Source organism: Callorhinchus milii, unplaced genomic scaffold (assembly GCF_018977255.1).
Source record: "Callorhinchus milii isolate IMCB2004 unplaced genomic scaffold, IMCB_Cmil_1.0 Scaffold3, whole genome shotgun sequence".
Classification (NCBI taxonomy): domain Eukaryota; kingdom Metazoa; phylum Chordata; class Chondrichthyes; order Chimaeriformes; family Callorhinchidae; genus Callorhinchus; species Callorhinchus milii.
The window spans coordinates 8,134,255-8,149,720 of NW_024704744.1; the positions used below are offsets into that span (position 1 = coordinate 8,134,255).

Consider the following 15,466-nt stretch of genomic DNA (forward strand, 5'->3'; position numbering starts at 1 on the left):
TGTGGGTTCAAGTCAGACATTGGGAATTTGTGCTCATAATCTAAGAGCTGACTATCCAATATAGTGCTCAGGGTACTCCATAGCTTGGTGTCCAACCTCGCCACAGTGAAGCACTCCGACACTACACATACTCTACACAAAGGGCGCTACATAAATGCAAATTGTTGTTACGTGGTCTGAGGTGCCGTCCTTCGGATGAGACGTTAAACCAAGGTCCTGTCTGACCCAGGTTGACGTTAAAGATCCAGAAAAAAGAAAGGACTTTCTCCCGGTGTCCGGGGAAACAATCCTCCAGAGAAAAAAAAAATCATTTATTTCATGGCTGTTTGCAGGACGCTGCTGTGCATAAACCGGCTGCCACATTCGGATACAAATGCACAGTCACTTCACTTCCATGTAAAATCTGTGAAGAGCTTTAAGATGTTGACAACCTGATGATGAGGCTCTTTATCAAAGGCCAGGCTGAGAACTCATATAACACAAACTTACAGTTCTATCATGCCTGACTTGGCACCCGAGCTGGGGGTGGGAGCCAAAGGGGGTGGGGAGGACCATGATAACCAAAAGCATGGTCAAAGAGGTAATAGTTCTTGAGATGTACCTTATAATAATAAAAAGAATAAGAATAATTATAATCCTTGCATTTGATATAGCGCCTTATCACGTCTTCAAGACGACTCAAAGTGCTTCACAGAATATACTGTAAAACGAATTAGCTGTATATATTGTGGGCGAAACGCAGCAGCCAATTGTGCACAGCAGTGTCCCACAAACAGTTGTGGATTGATTGACCAAATTATTATATTTTTTTAAAAATTTGATGGGATTATTACCCCCGGAAAAGCGATCTGTCAATCGACTAAGAACCAGGTTCCTATTTACTGCTAGGTAAACAGAGTCACGTGGAATAAGGAAACTTGCCTAACGTTTCACCCTGCCCGGGAATCGAACCAGGGTCCTCTCGCTTGCGAGGCAAGTGCTCTAACCTACGATACAGGACTCCACCTTGAACAAGGGAAAGCAAGTCGGACGGACTCCTCAAGAGTTCCAGAGAGTAAGTGCCAAAAGACCAAAAACCCATCCACCGAGCGCCGTGAAGTATTTCTGCTTCTGTGCAACACAACTGACCCAGAAGAACACACGCTGTGTGCTGTCCTCTTAGACAGGGAATTTCCATTTAACTGGGAACACTAACAGAACACTGCATCCCTGCTCGCTGTTTAAAAGGAAATCTGTTGCCAAACGACCAGAACCACAGAGCACAAGAAACAAGACAAGCATTGCAGAGGCAACATTCTGGGGCGATACTCTTAAGATGAATAAAAACAGCAACAGCAACTGGTAGCATCTTGGAGCGTTTAACAGTGCTGGAGCTTGATGCGAGACTGGGAGAGAGAGAGGAGGTGACCCTAGACATGGTCAAAGAGGAAGGTCTTCAGGCGTGATCTGAAGGACAAGGAGGGGGCAAGGCGGAAAGATTGAGTCAGAGAGTTCCAGAGTCACGGGGCGTAGTGGAGCAGAGGGAACGATGGACAAGCAGGAAGCTGGAGCCAGCTGAGTGAAGGGGGCGGGTGGAGGAGTGGGGTGTAGGTAGGTCGGAGCGATAAAGAGGTGCCAGGGCATGAAGTGATTTGTACTGGGGTGATGAAAGAAATTTTAGAAAAGACCAGCACACAGTTATTTAAAACAAAAAGGAAAATTCTTATATCTTTGGCTTTAGATAATAATTTTCCCTCCCTCCAAGTTCCTTCACGGATGTGTGCTCAGACCTGGTACTGTTCCGATGACGTGTTGGATCAACCTCAGTGCCAATCTTAAGGTAGGGCCAATAGGAAAGCCTTAGTTTATCAGTCACACACCAGGACTACCTCCAGATCAAAATCCAGTAAATGACAAAAACCCTGCACTTGTTTGTGCTGCTCTGGGTGTCAACATTGGCTCACATTAACTTTTATGGTTTTGAGAACCTTTCTTATAAGCCACGTTTTTTTTTATATAGAAGGAATACCTACAGGGGAGCACTTTTCATTAAATGCATTTGCTTCACATGGTTGCTTTAAATAGAATCGCAATAGATCAGGATAAATTTGCCCCAACCCGTGAGAGATCTGTATAAATTATCCATATTTTACACCAGTTACATTCATGCAAGTCTCCTTCACACATTGCTTCTATGGTGTGTTATTGTACCAGATATTTCTGAATAATGAAAACAATATGTACACTACACACTTGAAAAGACAAGACAATTCTCCCCTACACTTTCCAAACACTGCAAGCACCTTCTAGGCAATTGTTCCACAAACTATTAACAACTAATAATAATAATAATAATCCTTGCATTTGATATAGCGCTTTTCATGTCTTCTCGACGTCTCAAAGCGCTTCACAGAATATACTGTAAAGTGAATTGACTGTATATTTGTGGGCGAAACGCAGCAGCCAATTGCGCACAGCAGTGTCCCACAAACAGTCGTGGATTGAAAATGACCAATTTATCATTGTTTTGTTTTGGAGGGATTATTATTAGGCTTATTAATGTTATTACTATGGACACAAAGCGGGGAATTTACATCAGGGTCCAGACCTAGACAAAATGTCAGCAGTTTTGGGGACTGTAGTATTCAGCAAATTTTTAAAACGCAATCTTAATTTTGAGAAGTTCACTGAATTTCTGCGTGTTCTGAAATGCTAACAGTAAATGCCTAGACACGAGTGGAATTTCTCCCACACAGCTTTCTAGCTGCTGAACTAAACTTCGCTCCCCCCGCACCATTACGCAATTAGCTACCGTGTTTCACCCATAAAATACATAGTCAATCAACTTTACAATGTATTCTGTGAAGCGCTTTCCAATGTCTCAATGACATAAGGCGCTATATCAAATGCATTATTATTATTATTAATTATTATTAGCATGTTTGATTTTGAGAAATCTTAATCTTAGAAACTTCAGCACGTAGGTTCTATGGATGAGAAACATATTCCAGCTGTACGTCATTTAGAAAGCACAACTCTCCCCGTACCCATTATTAAAATGTTATTCCCTTGATATGGGCAAGGACATGGCACATGTTATGCGAATTCTGGAAACTATTTTGTTATGAATCGCTACATGGGTTGTCAATTTTTTTTGCTTGTTTAGAGAGCAGAGCTCAACAACTATTTCTTGCGTTTGGTACAACCCGTTTCATGTCAGGAGAACATCTCAAAATCGCTTCACAGAATTCACTGTAAAGTGTAGTAACTGTGTATTTGTAAGCCAACTCTAGGCGAATTTGCACACAGTAATGTTCCTAGCAGTAAGCAGGAACATTGTTGTTGGTCGATTGTCGGACCGCTTTCCGCAGATAATAATCCCTTCCTCCCCAAAAGCATAAGAAGAAGAATGTGGACACTCAATCCACAAGTGTTTGTGGGACACTGCTGTGCGCAATTGGCTGCCACATTTCGCCTACAAAATGCACAATCAATTCCCTTTATAGTATATCCTGTGAAGCGCTTTGAGATGTTTCAACGATGTGATAAGACACTACATCAAAGGCAAGGATTATTATCATTGTTATTATTATTATTCCATGGACATTCCCATTGAGAATGGAGGGAGGGTTTTTTTTGTGCAGTGGGAGAAAGAGTGGGGTCCACAATACACACATATCCAGGTCCATCTGATGCACTAACTTGACATCAACATTAACTTCCATCACTCAAGCCCATAATTACCAGCAGTTGCAAAGTAATTGAGGGCATGAGTAAGAACAGGTGCTTACCTTTGCTATTTTCAAAAGCAGTTAATTGCACACATTAAATTTTGATTTTCCCATTTTCCAATTTCTTTTATGCAGATAGGATCCCAAACTGCTTAGCCAAATAAATCCCAGCATCCTTACATAAAACATCAATACCTCCCTCTGCCTCCCCTGCAGCTAAATAAGTTAAGAGGCATGAAACGAAAACATTTTTAAAAAGATTTTAGAAACTACCTAAATCCCAGTTTTTTCAAAAAAATCCACGATTGTTTTTGCAGCTTCGAAGCTTCGCCTTCTTTTTAAATAAAGTCATACATTGCAGGTTTATTTAAATGCTCTTTGTCAATGATATTTTTTGCAGTGACAGAAAACAATCCATTGGACTAACACAGGACGATTCAATCAATTGCCTTTCACATGAAACTTCAATACTTTCCCTTCATTTGTAATTTGCCAAGCAATCGTTTACTAGCTGAGATAACATGACTTAAAACAAAAAGCGAGAGAGAGGTCAACAAGACTGAAAGGGTATAAATTAGAAATAATAATAATCCTTGCATTTGATATAGCGCTTTTCACGTCAGGAGGATGTCCCAAAGCGCTTCATAGAACACACTGTAAAGTGAATTGACTGTATATTTGTGGGCGAACGCGGCAGCCAATTGCGCACAGTAATGTCCCACAAACAGTCGTAGATTGAAAATGACCAATTTAATTATTGTTTTTGTTTTTTGGAGGGATTATTATTAGGCTCTGTGTGGAGTAAGGAAACTTGCCCAAGGTTTCGCCCTCTGCCTGGAATTGAACTCAGGTCTCTCACTTGCAAAGCGAGCGCTCTAACCACTGAGCTACAGGACTCCACGAAAAGACAGCAAGAGAACAATCACAGCCTCTAAGTTTTAAAAAGAAAACAGAGAGAATACAATTATCCATTTTCAGACATTAAAATCCTTGCACGACAGTGTTCAACAACAAAATTTTTATAGCTCCTTTCACATCGGAAGGAATCCCAAAGCACTGGACAGGCAGCAATTTGAACCCGAGCTGGTGGTTGGGATCAGGAGGGGTGGAGGGCAGGGAGTGTAGAGGTAGGAGGGTGACCGAAGGTGTGGTTGAAGACGAGGGTCTTGAGACGGACCTTGAAGGAGGCAAGGGAGAGAGCGAAACGAAGGGGCTGTGGGATGGAGACCCAAAGGGTGGGGGCAGAAAGGCTGCCATAGACATCTGCACCATGGAGCATTGCAGAGATCAGTTAACTCTCATTGGTCACGCTTATTAATTCGGTTCTTGAAATTTACTTTCATGCGCTGTATTATAACATGCAACTGATTGTAGTGAAATAACTCCTGGGTAGAAATCAAACAGATACATCACGGCAATAGGCACTAAACTTTCAATAAAACTATACTGGCACCAAGTCAACCAGAGACAAGATATCCATCTCATCTTTGTTAACTCCCTTTACTAAAGATAAATATTTAATGGAACTAGGAAGACGGTTGAAGCAGGAAGCGTTGATTCTTTCAAACACAGATTAGATAGTTTTCTTTTAGGAAATAACATTATGGGATATAGTACATAAGTCATTTGGGACATATGTGCATGTGACCACCAGGAAGTGGAAGGTGAACTAGATGGATCTTGGTCTTTTTTCGTCTTACATTCCTTATGTTCTTAGGTAAATATATAAAACAATAATAACTTGCATTTATATAGCATCCTTCACATGGGGTAATAACTCGCAATGTAAGACTGTGCACAATTGTGGAATACTCTTCAATAAAGGTGTGAAGCTTTTGAGAAGCAGCAACTTGCCCTTAATCAGCGTCTTTCACACAGAACATCTCAAAGTGCTTTATAAAGACGGACTGGGAGTTCAGGCAGGAACGGAGGGAGGAAAGATGGGTGAAAGTGCAATCAAAGTCTTTCGACAAGTTTTGAAAGCAAACAGGGAGGGATGAGGCGGAGGGGTTCGGAAAAGAGTTCCAGAGGGCAGGAACAAAGTGGCTGACGGTTCGTCCATCAATGTTGGGGCAAAGCAAGCTGGGTGGGAGTGGGGGGAGGGGGGAGCATGAGGAAGTCATGAAGGTGGCTAAACAGAGGAAGTGACTGGGGGAATAGGGTTGCAGGAGATCACAGAGATCGGGATGGTATATGGCAGATATAGGTATTTGAATGTAAGGGAATAAAAAAGCAAGCGGTTGTCCAATTAAGACTGAATTGAAGAAGGTTCCACAATTATACCCAGTATTGAACAAAAGTTTGATTCACAAATCTAGACCAGTCGTGCGTTTCAGGCCTCAGACCTTGAAGGAGGTCCGAGCGAGTGCGGTGAACTTACTTGCCAATGTTTTCAGGAAGCATTTGCAGCGAGATGTCATTGAGGGAGAGACACGTCAAGTTTTGCAGCTCGGGAAAGCTTTCGGGCAACCTGCAGCAGGAAGATCATGAGTCAGTGTGGAAACCTTATATAAGTTTACAACCCGCAGCTTGTCCCCCCGCTTCGAGCATGTGAAACATCCAAGATATCCATTTGAATGCCCAGTTCATTGGATTCCCCAGCTCTCCTCAAAACAAGCTGCAGATCGTCCAGAACTCTGCAGCCCGGGCCCTCTCCTGCACCAGGCTCCCTCATCCAACCACTACCTGTATTCCACACAGCATTCAATCACCTCTCCCTGTACTAATGTTTCTCAAATGCCACTCAGCTAAGTATCTTGCTTTCTGCCCCCCTCCCATTCTGCCCCATCAATGGCGTGCATTTGTGGAAGTGGACCCCACACCATGGACAATGTCACCAAGAGGGACCACATAGGTATATGCTGACAGCAGGTATAAAGAAGCACATTTTGAACAGCTGGGTAGCGTCTGACTGTTTTTACCTGGTTATGGGATTGCCACTAAAATCTGCTACTTGCAACAATTTGCAGAATGAGATGCTTTCCGGAATTTCCATTATATCTACAAGAAGACAAAAAAGAAATACGAGTTAGTCCTGTGCTTAGCAAAAGCACAATCGAACCAGTAAGCAATCGAACCAGTAAGTTATTGTAGAAAATTAAAATGCAAGCAAGTCACACATTTGGCACCAACGATGCTTTATGCTGATAATTTTCCACAAGTGCAATGTGTGAAGGTAGCATTTAAACTACCTCTCACTCGCCTACAAATTCCTTTTACCATGGCACCTCCCTACCTTTCTGACCTGCTTTCTACCCACTACACTACCCGCTGCCTCCGCTCAGCTGGCTCTGGCCAATTGCTCGACACACTCCATCGCCTCCACTCCATCATCGCCCCTTCAGCCATTACGCCTCGAAGCTTTGCAAATCTCTCCCTCAATCCCTCTGTTTTGCCCCCTCCTTCCCTCTTTTAGATCATGACTGAAGACTTTCCCCTTCAACCTTGCTTTCAGTCACCTCTCCTCTCCCCTGGCTCGCCTGTTAAGCACTCTGAGACGCTGATCTGTGTGAAGACCACTATTTAAAGTAAAAGGAACTTCACTTCAAGTTGAGCACCAGCTATGAATGTTTCATGCAATACACTCGCTGTCTCTCAATGGGCAAGCAATGTAATTGTAGCACCTAATGTTACTGTTAAATACAATCTAATTTGTATCCCCAGCACAATACAACTGAAGCATCACCCAATAATGTGCAAACTAATCAAATACATAATTAGCCTGGCTCAGTGATAGCGCAGTTGTCTCAGAGTCACAAGGTTGTGGTTCAAGCCACACATCAGGACTTGTAATCACATTGTCTAAGCTGACACCAGTGCCTCTTTTTTTTGGTCAGCCAGGTATCTGACACATGTACAAACCCATTACCATACTTAAGAGTATCCAAACCTCATGGAGTTCAACACACATATGCCACTTACACATAATTCCCCCATGTCCGGAATCAAATGCACACTCTGTCCCTGATGACGCATCCTATTACCTAATTCCGGAGAGAGTTAGGCACAGGTTGGCAAGAATCAAGACATGGGGATCCCAGAGTGCGTGTTAAGGTAACTGCTGGAGTTTAACCAGCTAAAACTGTATAGCTTGCTGGTCTATCCTGCCTCCCCCATACCCTTCTGATGAACGAGGCCGGTTGCTCTATCATGCCTTCCTCCAAACTCAAACAAGCTGTGCACAAATAGGCTGCCTCATTCACCCACAAAACACAGTCAATCCACTTTACAGTATATCCAATGTGAAAGGTGCTATAATCCATGCAAGGATTATTAATCAACTTGAACACAAAGGGTCAATGCCTCCCCTCCCTACAGACACAAGTGAGGTAAATATGTATTGGTTATTCTGCAACAGAAGTTATGAAAAATCTGCGACTAGAATAGTGTGGTTAATTTTAATCCTAGACGACGCATAAACAGATGCTCTCCAGTAATCAAATACTGTATTTCATATTAATTTAAACAAAAATTGAAGATATGGGCTTAGTGGTTATGATTGCTGTAAAATTCTTCCAAGTGATAATGTCAAACACAAGGATTACTATTATTAATATTCTGAATTAGTGAAACAAAGCACAGACAATGCATACAAATTCACAGGTAACAGATTACTTACCAAGAAATTCAATCTTGTGCATGAATTTAAGGGGCAACTAAAGAATACAAAGACCACTTGTTTGTTTAACTCCTCTTCCCAATAGGCTGTGAAAGATTTCACTGATCACAACCTCTTTGAAGACAATCCTTCATCAATGTGAACAACTTTCACTGAACTGCACCAACAAGCTACCTTACTATTGTATCATTGCAGAGTGTCAATGAAGATATCTGAGAGGTAATGGGCCTCCAGTGGATTAACACAAAATCATTAATCATTAACACAAAATAACCTCACAACCTTGTCAACCTTAACACTTCTAGGTGCAATTCTTCGGAAGAGACATTCCATCAACGTCCTGTCTGCTTGATCCGGTGGATGTTCAAGATCTCAAGGTGCCAGTCAAAAAGAGAAGAGAGTTTCTCCCAGCATCACGAGCAATATTTTCTTCAATAGCAACAGATAAACTGCTCATGTCAATTTGTGTGCAAATCAGTTTGCCGATACATACACACTTACTGTACTTGACAGCAATTACTTGTGAACTCCTTTTTGTCATTTACATGCTCTCTCCTGGTGATATTATCTGCAGACATGGCATCAACTTTCAGCTGTGTGCCAATGACACCTATATCTATTTTTAGCCACAACCCTCTGGTCCACTAATGTTCTCTCATTCTGCTTGTTAGACATCAGCCACTGAGCTACGGGACGTGGAGACCTGAAGCTCAGTGGTTAGAGCACTTGGGTCACAAGCGAGAGACCTGGGTTCAATTCCTTTACTCCACACGCCTCTGTTTACCCAGCAGTAAGTAAGAAGTCGATTGGCGGATCGCTTTTCCGGGGGTAATAATTCCTTCAAAAAAAATAATAAATTGGTCAATCAATCCATGACTGTTTGTGGGACGCTGCTGTGCGCAATTGCTGCCATGTTTTGCCTGCAAATAATACAAGTCAATTCACTTTACAGTATGTTTTGTGAACCGCTCTGAGATGTCTCGAAGACGTGATAAGGCGCTATACCAAATACAAGGATTATTATTATTATCAAGTCCTGGGTGAACCCCAACTTTCTACAGCTGAACATGGACAAGTCAGAAGCCATCCTCTTTGGATCCCATCAACATCTTCTCACCTGCAGCTCCAATCTTCTTTACATCCTCAGTCAATCCCCAGACTCACCGAGCCTGCGCGCAATCTAAGCATCCAGTTTGATCTTGCACCCACTCCCTGACCAGGAACATTTCCTCTAGCTCTGCCACACCACCATAGCCTGACCATACCCCACATCCAACATTGCTTAAACAGTCAGCCATGCTTTCATAATGGAATGCCTTGAATCCCTCAAACTCTCCCATCCCTTATTCACCAATCTCCTCAGCTCCACCATTCACAAAATCCCACTTATCCTCATCAATACCAACTTCTGCAGCCCCATCACACTTGTCAGGTTCCTTTGCGTCCCTATCTCGGAACAGATCAATTTCAAGATCTTCACGCTCACCTACAAATCACTTCTCCAACTTGCTTATACCTCACCCGCCTCCTTCGCTCAAATCGCATAAATTAGATGAGCTATAATAATAATAATCCTTGCATTTGATATAGCGCTTTTCACGTCGGGAGGATGTCCCAAAGCGCTTCACAGAACACACTGTAAAGTGAATTGACTGTATATTTGTGGGCGAACACGGCAGCCAATTGCGCACAGCAATGTCTCACAAACAGTCGTAGATTGAAAATGACCAATTTATTATTGTTTTGGGTTTTGGAGGGATTATTATTAGGCGTGTGGAGTAAGGAAACTTGCCCAAGGTTTCGCCCTGTCTGGAATTGAACTTTCGCTTGCAAAGCAAGTGCTCTAACCACTGAGCTACAGGACCCCACCCTCTTCACTGACAGCTAAAGGAACCTGCGCTTATTATCTGAAGAGAATTCCACAGGAACTAATGACAACTCCGAGTCCCAGAATGGCAGGAATCTTGGTTTATTCCCCATTTCCCTCAATTACAGTGAGACCACCAGTGAATTCTATCGAGGGACAACTTCAGCTTCTCCTGCTCTCTGAAACCAATCATCAGTTTAGCAGGCACAGCAACAACAACAACAAAATTACAACAACAACAGCAGCAGCAGTAGCAAACCATGATTGAGAACAGCCCCACCTCCCAAGTATCTTAAATCGGGCTTGGTCACTGTGAGCAGGTATTAATATATCATATGGGATGGGATGAGAAACACTGAAATGATGGCTGGAACAGATGAGTTCAAATGGGCTGAATCTCTGTTGTGAATGCGTCATTTCGATGTTCTCCTCCCTGCCTCCACCCTGTCTCACACGAGCATAAACTCCTGATCTTATTTCACGGTGACTCATTTGTTTACTTAAGTTTGTCCTTGCCCCCCACAACCCGCTATTCCCCGGCTCGATGACCATTGTGTAACACTCCAAGGCGCTATCCTGCATAAAGAGTGCTATATAAATACAAGTTCTTGATGCGGTTTTGTTTATGTTACAACTTGCATGTAGCGTCGCTCACGCAGGATAGTGTCCCATAGTGCTTGTAACTTGGGCGGGTAGAGTTGGTGTACTGCTTTGCAATGGGTTATGTTCACTTCATCAGCCTTGTTCGCTGGAACTCTCTCCCTCAATCCCTCCGCCTCGCCCTGGCTCCCCATCTTCAAATCCCACCTAAAGATGTTCCTTTTTGATCGTGCTTACGGTCACCTCTGCCCTCCCTCTCCCCCTGGCTCATTATCAGACTCCGCAGCTGTGAAGCGCTCTGGGACACAACTCTCCATGAAGGGGACGATATAATTGCAAGTTGATGTTGTTGTTCACAAGGATCAGCCTTGGTGCTCTCCTCTTCACAGTTTCTCAGGCCTGGGCAGCCCAGTCCACCATCCCATGTTGCACTGACCAGAATTGAACACAGTACTTACTCCAGATGCGGCCTGACCAGAGCCCTCTACAGCTCAAGTATGAACTCAAACATACAGCAAGAAATTCATGCTGGAGATGGTAGAAAGGGAAATGACAAGTGTCTGATGGTGACAACAACATCACAAAAGACGGTTGTCAGCACATCACATCACTGTTACAACTGAACTGCGCATCTGGGGAGGGTTTACCGCTGGGTAAACTGAATCGCGTGGAGTAAGGAAACTTGCCTAAGACACATCGCCCTGCCTGGGAATCGATCCCAGGTCGACTCGAGGCGAGTGCTCTAACCAATATGCTACAGGATTCACGTTTAAAATCCAGGCGCATCATGGAGCACAGTATACAGAAAGTGTGGTATCCCTCCCAGCACTGACTAGCTGGTCTCCTACGCATTAATAAGAACTTGCACTTATCAAATGTCCTTCATGCAGGAGAGCGTCTCGGAGCAATGAAATCGTGCATTGTGCTCAAGTGCAGGGCAGTCAACAACACTTTGCATTTATACGACTCCTTTCTTGTTGGGACAACATCTTAAGCAACAAATGACATTTGCACAGCACTTTTTACGTCAGGAGCACGTCCCAAGATGCTGCACGGTCAAGGATTTGCCCCGGGAGATCCAAAACACCGACTGAAAGATAAGTCTCGAGAAGATTTGTTAAGGTGGGCACGGAGGAGTGAGGTGGGGGGTGGGGGGGAGCAGTAGCTTATCAGACAGCTCCTTTATGCAATTCAGTAAACACACCGGCAGCAACCTGACGATGTGGAAAGTCCTGTCCGGTGGCCACACAAAATGTACAGTCAATGCACTTATGGTATATTCTGTGAAGCGTTTTGAGGCGTCTTAATGAAGTGATAAGGCGCTATGTCAAATGCAACGATTATTATAAAAACATGACCCGTTATAACTTAGGGTCTCACCTCACGGACCCCTTGGGAGTCTCACCTTACTGACCCCTGGACCCTTCCTCCCCCCAAGCCACTGTATTATAAATGAGGTACTTTTGTCTTGAACTACACAATAATTCAATCCAGGAAGCCACGATGCAGCCAATGAGCTTTCGCGCACGAGCAAACTACCTGCTCTAGAAATTGTGCCCGAGTTCCTCACAGCATTTCAATGGAGATATTAATGAAAATAATTACAGTCACCTAAGGTGTGATAGTCTTTTCAATTAATCCTTTGTGTCACTTCTCATGACACTTGGCAGTTTGTTCCTCCAGGGAAAAAGGAAAACGGACATCGGTGATGCTTATGCAACACCAAGAAGCAGTCAAATAAAGATTTATATAGACCATCACACGCAAAGCAAAGATAGTTCACTCAACTGAAACAAAAACACCACAACCTCAACCCAGATGACAGATCACCAGACAGACGGGAGAGATAAAAAATGTTTTGCGATGGAGAACAGTGTAAATAGAAAACAAAGGTGCCAACCTGGATCAGTTAATGGATCTCTCACCACTAATCAGACAGTAATAGGTTCAAGACCCAAATAGGTACTTTGAGCTCATGGGTCTAGGCTGACACTGGGGGTGTGCTGCAATGTTGGAGGTGCCGTCTTTTGATGTTAAACCGACGTCCCGTCTGCCTGTTCAGGTGGACATTAAAGGTCACATGCAAGTTCTCTCTCAAACTAACAAACCTCCAGATAAAACCGGCTATTCACTTCAGGCCTGTTTGTGGAAACATCGCTGTGAGTAATTGGACTGCTTTGTTTCTTGCGATTATAGGCTCACTACCGTTTACAGTAAAAATTCTCTGAAGCACTTTGAGACTGTTTCAACATTGTGATAAACCGCTCATTTTATTTGATCAAATATTTTATCAAATAAAATGATTATGTTATTATTAAAAAAAAGGCAAGCCAATCTAACTAAGACCCACACAATCTTAAGTTTAAACAATTATCTGATTTAAAGCAGCTCTGCACAAGAATCCTAATTAGCATCTAGTTATGCCGCACTTTAAAGACTGCATTTCAAAACCACTTCAACCCCCATAATATCCATTAAAAACTTTTGTAAAGAAAAAACCCACAAATGTTAACAACCAATAGCTAAGTGCAACAGTTAAGTGTTATTATTCTCAATTATAAATGATTTGTTCACATTTATACAGTATTAGCTAAACCTGCAACCAAAGAATCCAATATGGAAGCAGATTTCAGTGATACCAATCAACAACAACTTGCACTTATATAGCGCCCTCCATGCCGGGTAGCGTCTCAGAGTGCTTAACTGTGGTGGAGCCTGACGACTTCTTTGACCGTGCCGTCAGCACAGTCGAAGAGAAAGGTTTTCTGGTGGGACTTGAAAAAGGGGAAGGAGAAAGGGGGCAAGGCAGAGGGATTGAGGGAGAGCGTTCCAAAGTTTCAGGGCGTAGTGGCTAAAAGTGCGACCTCCGATGATGGGGCAGAGGATGCAAGGGATGAGCAGGAGGTCGGTGCCAGTCGAATGGAAGTGCCGGATGGTGGATTGGGGATTGAGGAGTCGGAGAGGTAGGGAGGTGCCAGAGAGTGAAGGGATTTGAACACTCACAAACCATTCAACATGTCATAAACACTGTGTGTACACCATAAGCAAAATTGCCATACATGTGTGATGAGCTTGTTTATCTTTCCCTTCTGCCCCCTCCCTCCCCCCAAAATCCCTCTCTCACTTCATCACTCTTACCCACGAACGATTATGTGACTCAGCGTATTGGGGGGGGGGGGGGGGGGGCGGGGGGGGGTGAGATTGCATTGAGTTTTTTTAAACCACTCTCTTCCCTCTCTGTGTGTGTCTCCCGATGTATCTCGCTAGAAGGATGCGTGAAGTAGCTCTGTCGCTACTTTGTTGCAGAACACTACGCATACCTTATATTTTGGGGCTTAATTAAAGCATTTTTTAATATAGCTCATCAACGATAGGAGATCCCTGAAAACGAATATGCCCATGGCACTCCTCCTTGCAAGACCTCTCCAATGAGCTATAAATCATATCTCTACGTTAATCGGTTATTGCGTTCTTAGCGGACAGACAGTTCATCTTTATTAGTAGAGATATTGATTACCCTGGTTATAAGCAGATGAGAACAATGCAAAAGGAACAACAACAACAATTTACATTTATATACCACCTTTCACATCAAGAGGATGTCTCAAAGCCCTTCACCCAGCAGACTGGGAGTCTGAGCTGTGTGTGTGTGTGTGTGTGTGTGTGAGGTGGGGGGAAAAGGTGGCTAAAAGTGCAACTAAAAAAATAGGTCTCAAGACATGTTTTGAAGGAAGAGCAATGTGGAGGGACTGGATGGGTTTCCAGAGAGCAGATGGTAGAATGGCTGAGAATGTTCACTAACAATAAAAATAATAATCCTTGCATTTGATACAGCGCTTTATCACATCGTGGAGCCATGTAATACATTGTAAAGTGGTGTGAGTGCAGGTATTTTGTGGGTGAGCGTGGCAATCGATGGAAGAGGATTAATTATAGCTAAGCCTCAAGACCCTTTACTAGAATGACAACAAAGATAAATATGAAATGTCTCATGGTTTTAGCCTTAATATCATTTCCTTGGGATCTCAGATTGCATAATATCTTGGAAAAAGTCCTAAATTCAGTCTCCAATTAATTGAACTGTCTCCTGCAGCCCTTAAAAGTAAAGGCAGAAGCCATGAGTCCATGAGTCGTGGAGTCCTGTAGCTCAGTGGTTAGAGCACTCGCCTTGCAAGCAAGACACCTGGGTTCAATTCCAGGCAGGGTGAAACCTTGGGCTAGTTTCTATACTCCACACGCCTAATAATGATCCCTCCAAAACAAAACAATAATAAATTGGTCATTTGCAATCCACGACTGTTTGTGGGACATTGCTGTGCGCAATTGGCTGCCGCGTTTCGCCCACAAATATGCAGTCAATTCACTTTACAGCATATTCTGTGAAGCGCTTTAAGACGTCGAGAAGACGTGAAAAACGCTATATCAAATGCAAGGATTATTATTATTATTATGAGGAACTTTAGGGGTTTGAAAAAATCCCAGGGTGTTCTCATTTTTAAAAAAATGTTCTCATTTTTAAAAAAATGTTCTCATTTTTAAAAAAAGTTTGCCTTAATTCCCTTTTTTAGAAAATCATTGTGAAGTTGTCTGTTGAGGCATGAAACCATATATTAAAAAAAAGTACTTTCCATATCACAGCCCATAACTCTTACTGAGGTAAAGCAGCTAAAA

The 15,466-nt window shown here is 43.0% G+C and overlaps 1 protein-coding gene across 1 annotated transcript in view; it reads right to left on the reverse strand.

Moving 5' to 3' along the window:
• Nucleotides 1–15,466, reverse strand: part of lrrc1 (leucine rich repeat containing 1) — a 103,001-nt gene that overhangs the window by 60,688 nt on the left and 26,847 nt on the right. Inside the window, exons 3-4 of the mRNA XM_042333006.1 lie at nucleotides 6,632–6,710; nucleotides 6,091–6,180 (exon numbers count right to left, since the gene is read on the reverse strand). Coding sequence (XP_042188940.1) covers nucleotides 6,091–6,180; nucleotides 6,632–6,710 — 169 coding nt within the window. The remainder of the gene's footprint in view (nucleotides 1–6,090; nucleotides 6,181–6,631; nucleotides 6,711–15,466) is intronic.